The 10,000-nt window shown below is 38.2% G+C and overlaps 1 protein-coding gene across 1 annotated transcript in view; it reads left to right on the top strand.

Moving 5' to 3' along the window:
- LOC115217993 (uncharacterized protein C3orf38 homolog) overlaps positions 1 to 6,514 on the top strand; it is a 9,225-nt gene extending 2,711 nt beyond the window's left edge. Inside the window, exons 2-3 of the mRNA XM_029787733.2 lie at positions 3,077 to 3,300; positions 5,900 to 6,514. Of these exons, the coding sequence (XP_029643593.1) occupies positions 3,077 to 3,300; positions 5,900 to 6,376 (701 nt within the window). The 3' untranslated portion in view covers positions 6,377 to 6,514. The remainder of the gene's footprint in view (positions 1 to 3,076; positions 3,301 to 5,899) is intronic.
- Positions 6,515 to 10,000: the final 3,486 nt, after the last annotated feature.

Raw genomic sequence — 10,000 nt, 5'->3', positions numbered from 1 at the left:
CAGTCTGATTTGGCAGTGTTTCTACAACTGGATGCCTTTCCTAATGCCAACCACTCCATGAGTGTAGTCATTTGCACATTAGACTTTTACGCCTTTACCATACAGCTTTACAGTCCTTACTCAAATACAAGAGCCTGCATATGGTCGTTTAACCCACTAGATGTAACAGCTAAATCTCCCTCAAATTACAACCTACTTTCTTGACAAAGTTTGACACATTGGATTATGTAGTCCCTGATATGCAGTAGTTAACCCTTTCGTTACCATATTTATTTTGAGATGCTCTGTGTTTCTTTTAATTGTTTTAAATATAACAAAGAATTTAGTAAAATAACTTTGTTATCATTAAGCTAGTGTTAGGGACATAAATTGTGACTAAGGTTTGGTGGAAGATTTTAATTAAGAACTTATGAAAACAAAAACTTACACTAATAAAATAATTCATTACTATGTGCTGGTATTTCCAAGACAATTTCATAGACATGCTAGGTTACTAAAAATGAGTTTAATCTAAAGATTTTGGAATACAAATATATATACATACATACATAACTATATATACATTATATATATATATATATATATACTAGCAGTATCGCCCGGCGTTGCTCGGGTTTGTTTCGACCCGCTGGAAATGTAATTTTGAAAAGTAAAAATTTTGTGAACATTTTTCTGGTCGAAATACACCAAAAAGTGGCGACACAGCAGTGAAAAAATCGTAAAAAATAGAGATTTTCATAGAAAAAAGCAGCTTTTTGATGTAAATAATTTTTGGTGTTAACATGGTCCGATTTGAATTTTATGTTCTACGGAAGGAAGAGCAACCCTTCTTCTATCATACTGTCAATTTTGGTCAACTTGCGCCGCAGGGTCTCGGAGGAGATAGTGTTAGTTGAAGGTTACCAAACATGGCGCACACAGACAACTTCAGCTTTATATAGAGATAACACACACACATTAATACACATACATAGACACACACACACATGTATGTATGGATGTATATATGTACATCTGTCCACTTCTTGCAATATTTTTATCCTTCACTTCCTACACACACCTTATTAGCTTACAATTTCTTTCTGTCAACAATTGACAACAGAAGTACGCTCGCCAATTAATACTACCAAAATTTAACGACAGAAAGTAAATTAAAAACCAATTTACCTTTTCTGTATTGTTATGGCAATTCGACCGTCAGTGTGTTTTTGCAAATGTGTTCGAATGAGAAGTGAGTTGTGTTTGGCGCCTTTTTTACTAATAACAAACACACACGTGTTTGTAAGTAGTTGTTTGAAACGTTTGTGTTTGTCACTGTCATATGTGTATGTGTATGTGTGTGTGTGGGGAATGGCAAACCAGATAGATAGTGCGCGAATTTCTTTTGAAGTTCGCGCTCCGCTTGTGTGCGTGCTTTAGGTGTACGTAGGTATGTGTACTCTCTCCGTCTCTTTACACACACTAACAAAAGCACTTCACTTACACACCACACTTTCTGTGTCGCATATCCCATCAAACACACACACACACACTCAAGTACGCAAACATGTACATCATTGCTTTCGGAGTGAAATGTTAAAATATTGAGTTTTCTCGAATTTTGTCTTAATTGGGGGTGAAATTGAAAGAAATTTTGTATGGCATGACCGAATGGAAGTACTTTGAAAAATCATAGGTAAACTCTAATTGAAGAAATTGTGTGAGGAGTAAATCGTTATGTATTTATTTGTTTCTGTTTGGTGTGTTTTTTTTTTTTTATTAGTGGTTTAAGGTACACTTGCAAAGAGAAAGTTGGAGAAATTAGGGTGATAGTGTGAGTGAAGCAGATCGCTCCGTTTTTGTGTGTGTGTGCTGTAGCCCACACTAAGAAAAGCACTTCACTTACACACCACAATGTGAGTTTTCTCTAAATTTTGCTTAATTGGGGTTGAAATTTTAAAAACCGGACCTGGCACGACCCGATGCATTCTACTCTTAAAAATGCTAGGTAAATTGTAATTGAAGAAATCCTATATTGTAGATTTCTATAAGAGACAAAGGGAGGCAGATAAAATCTGCCTTTTATAATAAGATATATATATATATATATATATATTATATATATATATATACACATATATACATACATACATACATACATATATATATATATATATAATATATATATATATATATATATATATATATACACATACATACATACATATATATATACTTATATATATATATATATGCATAGATATATATACATATATATAATATGTAATCTGGATGCATTCAGCAAAATCAATTTAAGCAGAAGTTTAATAAAAGTCCCGTTATTCAGGTTTCGCGTTTGCTTCTCTACAGAACCAGAGCCGGTTTCAGTCGGGTTGGTCATGGAAGGGTTAAGCTAAGTTTGGGATGGTCATGATGAGCACTTTTGATTGTTATCTACTGAACTGAGTCTGATATGAATCTAACCAACATTACGTACATGACCTTCACCCATGGACTTTGCTGCCAGTTGAGGCAAGTGAAATCGAGGTCGAAATCAAACTCGGTGACTGGCATCCGTTGCTAGTGGAGCGCTAAGAGTACCATTCGAGTGTGATCGTTACCGTGTCACCTTACTAGCACTTGTGCTGGTGGCATTTGAAACATTCGAGCGAAGGCGTCACCAGTGCCGCTGAACTGGCTCCTGTGCAGGTGGCACGTAAAAAGCACCATTCGGGCATGGCTGTTGCCAGTACCACCAAACTGGCCCTCGTGCCGGTGGCACGTAAAAGCACCCACTACACTCTCGGAGTGGTTGGCGTCAAGAAGGGCATCCAGCTGTAGAAACTCTGCCAGATCAAGATTGGAGTCTGGTGCAGCCATCTGGTTCTCCAGACCTCAGTCAAATCATCCAACCCGTGCTAGCATGGAAAGCAGACGTTAAATGATGATGATGAAACTCTTTGTTGTCTAAGATATAACAATTTCAGGTTCCTTTCTACATCTCACTGGAAAGGAAGAAAATAATATAAATGAATAACAGAACAATTTTTCTGTAATTAACGCAAATGTGATTTATTTATTTTTGTTTCCATTGCAGAAGCTATTGATGCCATCCTCTCATTTTCTATGTCAGCGAGTGAACTTTTGAGCCGACAGAAAATCACACGAGATTACCTGAAGCAGTATCTTTTCAGTCAACAAGTTTCAGTGTCTGGTAGTTCAACAAAACAGGATTTAATTTCTCGAATTTTAGAATATTGGTCTGGAGAAAGGATTTCTTATCCTGCAGTCCAATCCCCACCCAGGGAGCAAACCCATTTGGTAATTTTCTGACCTTTTCTTTTTTAAACTTTTCTCTAACTTTGGATGAAGATCAGCAATTTTCAGGAGAGGGCTTAGTCAATTACATTAAGTCGATTACATTAACCCCAGCGCTCCATTGGTAATTATTTTATTGACCTTGAGAGGCAAAGTTAGCCCCAGTGGCTTAGCATTTTGACTGGTACATTGACAGTTCCATCAGCTCTCTATCTTCCTTCTTTTTTAAATAATTGACTGTCAGCTACCTAATCAAGACTATTCATCATACCTCAACCTAGTGTACAACACATCCTACCTCCTAAACTCTACGAGATACTTCAATTCATCAAACTATTTAGAGTTCTCCCAGAGTTTTGCAAGCTGTCCCTGGCACTAGATCTGTTTCACCTTGATCCATCTAAGACAGCTAAGCACTTGACTTTGATGTGTTTCTTTTACATCCCATACACAACAAAACTACATAACAGCCCCAAACTTCCAGGTGCTCCACAGACAGGTGTGATATTACCTGTACTAGTGAACAGCAATACCTAGAGGAAAGTCCTGACTGTCACCAACTGGATAGTATTTACCCAGTTTTAAAATAACTTCAAAACTGCCATCTGCAAAGCAAACATTATTTTTGTTATATCACATATCCTGCAAATTCTTTCCTCTCCTGAAATTCATTTGGTCTTTTTGACCCAGAAACAGAAGATTATCCACCATCTTTGTAGAATTCTCCTATGCTTTTAATTTCCAATGAAGATGGCACTGTAAGCAGTGCTCACATTTGTGCTGGAAACATTTGCACTTGCTGTCACTTTTTTTTTACAGCTCTGTAATCACACTCCTTGCAATTACTCATCGAAACTCCTCCTCTTTTCAGTCAAATATCATATGTGTTCAGCATTGTCCTACCTACAATATATAACTTTCTCAACTTGACTGGATACACTGTCTCATTCTCACTCTCTCTCTCTCTCTCTCTACATACATACATACATACAAATACATGTGTACATACATACATATATACATACACACATGTGAGTCCGCTGCCCTAACCACTGGGCCATTGCGCCTCCCATATATATATATATTTACATATATATCATCATCATCATCATTGTTTAATGTCCGTTTTCCATGCTAGCATGGGTTGGACGGGTATATATATATATATATATTATATATATATATATATATATATATATATATATATATTGTTACAATATCATAAATCAGAAGAGCATACATAAAATATAGAGCAGTGTTGTTTATTTTTGTATGTGTAATGTAATAGTTTAGAAAAAAAAAACCCCATTGGTTTCGTATCTAGTGTGAACTAGACATCTCTTCAGTTTTTCTAAATGATAACCAAGGAATATTTCTTGAACTATCACTGGTGTTCTTGTATTTAAAAAAAAAACATTCTTTGCAGAGAGCAGTTATTGTTTAGAAAAACTGAAGAGATGACGAGTTCACACTAGATATGAAACCAATAGTTTTTTCCCTAAACTATTATGTTATACACACACACACACACACACATATACTAGCTGTTGGACCTGGCATTACTTGTGTTTACCGTGTTGAAGTTAAACCCACCTCTAACCTTGTATTGAATAACCATTTCCTCAGAGACTATTCTATTGATGTTGTTGAAATTTTATGTGAAAATATGCAAAAGCTGCAGGAAAAAATAACATAGTTATGGGAATTTCCATTCAAACACCTGATTGAGCTCAGAAAAATCGATGTCACCCGAGTATTTGTGAGTTTTTGAAAAATTCTGGCCTCATTTGAACTTCAGGGCATGTGGTTTACCTATGTGCCAAAAATCATTAAAATCGGTTGGATGGTGTGGGAGGAGTTAGAGTAACTCCAAACACACACACAGACAGACTCCATTACATTTATGTGTGTGTGAATATATATATATATATATACACACACACACACACATATATATATATATATCATCATCGTTTAATGTCCGTTTTCCATGTTGGCATGGGTTGGACGGTTCGACTGGGGTTTGGGAAGCCAGGAGGCTGCATCAAACTCCAATCTGATCTGGCTATGTTTCTACAGCTGGATGCCCTTCCTAATGCCAACCATTCCAGAAGGGACTAGCAATATATATATGTATAACCGTGATCACCGTGACCGACCGGGCTATCAGATGTTGCTACACATTGCTGGTCACAATGCGCTTCGCATTGTCTTAGCCTTCAAATGGCGCCACCCCGCTGGCTAAGCGGGCAGGCCAACAGAAGAAAGTGTGAGAGAAAGTTGCGGCGAAAGAGTACAGCAGGGATCGCCACCCCCCACCCCCCTGCTGGAGCCTTGTGGAGCTTTTAGGTGTTTTCGCTCAATAAACACTCACAGTACGTGGTCTGGGAATCGAAACTGCGATCCTACAACCGCGAGTCCACTGCCTTAACCACTGGGCCATTGTGCCTCCACACCACACACACACACACATATATAGTCTCATCCTATATACTGACTCACTCTGACTATATGCACTGTCTTATCCAGTCTATACACCCTGTATCTTATCCTCTTCTCTATATACGCTATTTGACATTTCTCTTTTTGTTTTTATTTCTAGGCAGAACCAGAAACCCGCCTTCTTTCTTCTGGTGATTTGAAACAATTTGGCGAAACTTTTGCATCTTGGTTTTATAAAATGTTTAACTCACGAACTGAATCTGGTTTGAAAGATCAGTTTTGGCCCCAATGTTCCTTACATTTACTGTTGATATCTGAAGTGAGAAACGAAGAAAGGACAGAGGGTGCTGATCTGGTCGCATGTAGACTAAAAAGATTAGTGAGCGAAGAGAACTTGTATTTCAATGCCAACATCACTGGTGGTGGTGTTACGAGTGAAGTTGAGAGTGTTGGTATTGTGTGTGTTCTGGTTCACGGTACGGTTCACAAAGGGGATCATGTCTTGGGAGTTTTCGAACAGAAGTTTGCTTTGCTCAGGGATCCTTCGTCGGAAAACAACTGGAAGATAACGTGTGTTTCACTAAAAGTTTGTGCCAATGCTTATGCAAAGAGTGCCATTAGACAACCAAGTTTCTGAGATTCTTCTGGACATGTAGAAAAAACACCAAAAAACAAAAGCAAAAATCATTTTGTTTATGACTAAGATTGATATTATATGCAAGGAAATTATACCATATTAAAATTATCCATTGAGACTTTTTATAAATGCTTCATTGAACATCAAACTAAATGTTTTCTGCTTTTCACATTTTCTTCTATTTCATCATCATCTTCATCATCATCATCATCATCATTTAGGCATTTACTTTTCCATGCTCCGCCTTGACTGGCCTCCGTGCTGGTGGCATGTAAAAAGCACCAACCGATCATGGCCACTGCCAGCCTCCCCTGGCACCTGTGCTGGTGGCACATAAAAAGCACCCACTACACTCACGGAGTGGTTGGCGTTAGGAAGGGCATCCCGCTGTAGAAACACTGCCAGATCAGACTGGAGCCTGGTGGGTGCAGCCTCCCAGCTTCCCGACCCCGGTCGAACCGTCCAACCAGTGCTAGCATGGAAAATGGACGTTAAACGATGATGATGATGAGATACCTTTCCTGTTATTCACACTCACTCACCTGTTTCCAATAGAGATAATTTTTCCTCATTTCCAGATATATTTTCATGTATGTTTTGGCATGGTTTTTACAACTGGATGTCCATGTGGCTGTCCCTCTCGACATGTAGCATAAAGTGAACTCTTTCTTTACCACAGTTGAACTCTCAATCAAAGGACTTTTTCCTTGTCTTCCCAGTTACTTGGAAACTTCACCATGATGGTACTATGAAAAAAATAAAAATAAAAAACAAGTATCCATTACCTTCTGTAAAGTCGGAAAGAATATCCGGGGCTAATGCAGCTTTGCACCTCTCTTTGAAAAATGCATTTTTTTGAAAATTTTTTTTTGCAGATTCCTACGTTTTAGATGTTAGAGATTATGAATATGAAAAAAAAAAAAAAAAATTCAACCCCCTCCAACCCCCACCCTGAAATTTAGAACTCTTTTGAAATTTTTTTTCCGCTGTGTTTTAGATGACGGAGATTCCAGATATGCAAGAAACCAAGTTTTCTTAATTTTAAATTCAATATGCATATAGATAGGTGTATAAAGAGATAGACATGAATGTCTTCCTGGGGCTAAAAACAACAGCAACACAGTCTTCTATAGGAGCGTCACCTTTAGTTGACAACCCACCTCTCCTTGAAAAATTTTTCTGACTCTTACGTTTTAGATATTGTAGATTACAAACGAATATGCAAAAAAAGAAATTTTTAAAATTTTACCCCCCCCAACCCCTAAAAATTTTGATTTTGTTTACTTTAAAGAGATCATAGTGAACTGACTAACATATGCAAATCGAAATTAAATCCAGACAAAAGCATTTTTGGGGTTTTTTGCATGTTTGTAATCTCCGACATGTAAAACAGGAATCTGAAAAATATTTTTTCGAAAAAGTACATTTTTCGAGGAGAGGTGCGAAACTGCATTAGTCCCGAATATCCAGCCACATAAATCATACCAAAGCAGGCATTGGAGTGGGATGCTGTCCTCCAGCTCTTCTTTGGATCCTGTCAGACTGTTTCAACCCATCTAGCATAGAAGACAAACATTAAATGGTTATGATGATAATGACAACGACGACGATGATTCAACACACACATACAATAGGCTTCATACAGTTTCTGTCTTCCAGATTGACTTAAATTACTCTTGGTTAATGCTGGAATACTGTTGGAGACACTTGCTTAAAATACTGTGCAGTGGAACTGAATCTATTTCTTTACTGCCCACAAGGGGCTAAAATCGACCCCTGTGTGTAACTGGTACTTAATTTATCGACCCCGAAAGGATGAAAGGCAAAGTCGACCTCGGCAAAATTTGAACTCAGACAAAATAACGGCAGACAAAATACAGCTAAGCACTTCGTCCGGCGTGCTAACGATTCTGCCAGCTCACCACCTTTGTGGAACCGAACCTGAGACCATCTGGTTGAGAAGTTAATTTCTTAATAGCGTCGCCACGTCTAAACACCGAGAACAGGTGAATCCAAGCAAGATTGTGGATGGAACTAACTTTTCCCGACAGAGTCTCATATTCTTTTATGCTTCTGTTCGTTTCAGTCTTTGGATTTCGATCATGGTGCCACTGCTCCAGTTCTTGTTTCAAATCTGATACATATTCTATCAGTTTCTTTTTTGCCAAACTGCTAAGTCATGGAAATGTAGAGAAACTCACGCTGGTTGAGTCAAAAATATATATATATATATATATATCAACCATTTTATGCTGCCACCGTCGTCATCATCATCATCATCATCATTTTAATGTCTTCTTTTCCTTGCTTGCATGGATCAGACGGAATTTATTGAGGAAGATTTTCTAAGTCACATGTTGTTCCTGTCATCAACCTTCATTTATTTTCAAGCAAGGTAGTATTTCCCGACGGCCTGATATGTTTTTGTGGAGGCTGTGTGGTAAGAAGCTTGCTTCGAAACCACACGGTTCCGGGGTCAGTCCCACTGCGTGGCACCTCGGGCAAGTGTCTTCTACTATAGCTGTGAGTGGATTTGGTAGACGAAAACTGAAAGAAGCCCGTCGTGTATGTATATATATATATATATAGGGAGAGTTTACGAAAAAAACAAAGGACGAAGACAGGTGGTGTACGAAACGAACAGGTGTATTAGTATAACGCTCAGGAATAGAAAAAGTCTTTTACGTTTCGAGCTTATGCTCTTCTACAGAAAGGGACTCAGAAAAAAATGTGTAGTGGCCACCGATCTATCACGGCGATTATATATATATGTATATATTTGTGTGTCTGTGTTTGTCTCCCACCATCGCGTGACAACCGACGTTGGTGTGTTTACATTCCCGTGGCTTAGCTGTTGGGCAAAAGAGACCGATAGAATAAGTACCAGGCTTACAAAGAATAAGTCGTGGGGTCGATTCCTTCGACTAAAAGGCGGTGCTCCAGCATGGCCGCAGTCAAATGACTGAAACAGGTAAAAGAAAAGCAAAAGAACAATGTATGAAGCCGAGACAGATGTACTAACATCACGTCATGCAACAAGCTTCTGCTGATAAATATCTAAGGGAAATAATTCAATATTAATATGCAATTAGTTATGTCCCTTACAAAATCCTTTTTCGATTTCCGCTTATTCTTTCTAGTCGTGGCATCTCAATGCTCAAATGTACTTTATTTTATCGACCAGGAAAGGACGAACGGTAAAGTCGATTCAGCGGAATTTGAACTTAGAAGACAGAGAGCCAGAAGATATTCCAGCAAGGTGCCACTGCAAGGCACGTCTTCCAACTTGTAATAATGGTTTCTGATATAGACACATACGCGACTGTTTTGAGGAGAGGGCAGGTGATATTAATCGATCTCAGTATTTGTCTGGTCCCATATTTTATCGATCAGGAAGGAACTAAATATAAATTCGATCTCGGCGGGATTTGAACTTAGAACGTTAAGAATCAGAACAAATGCTGCAAAGTTACTGTTATCCAAAAGGCACGATTTCCACATGCATCTATTATGTTATATTTACTTCTAAGACGAGCTGGCAGAAAGGTTAGCACGCCGGGCAAAATTCTTAGCGGTATTTCATCTGTCTTTACGTTCTGAGTTCAAATTCCGCCGAGGTCGACT

The sequence above is a fragment of the Octopus sinensis genome, linkage group LG12 (assembly GCF_006345805.1).
Source record: "Octopus sinensis linkage group LG12, ASM634580v1, whole genome shotgun sequence".
NCBI lineage: Eukaryota > Metazoa > Mollusca > Cephalopoda > Octopoda > Octopodidae > Octopus > Octopus sinensis.
This window is presented reverse-complemented; position numbering and strand designations above follow the sequence as displayed.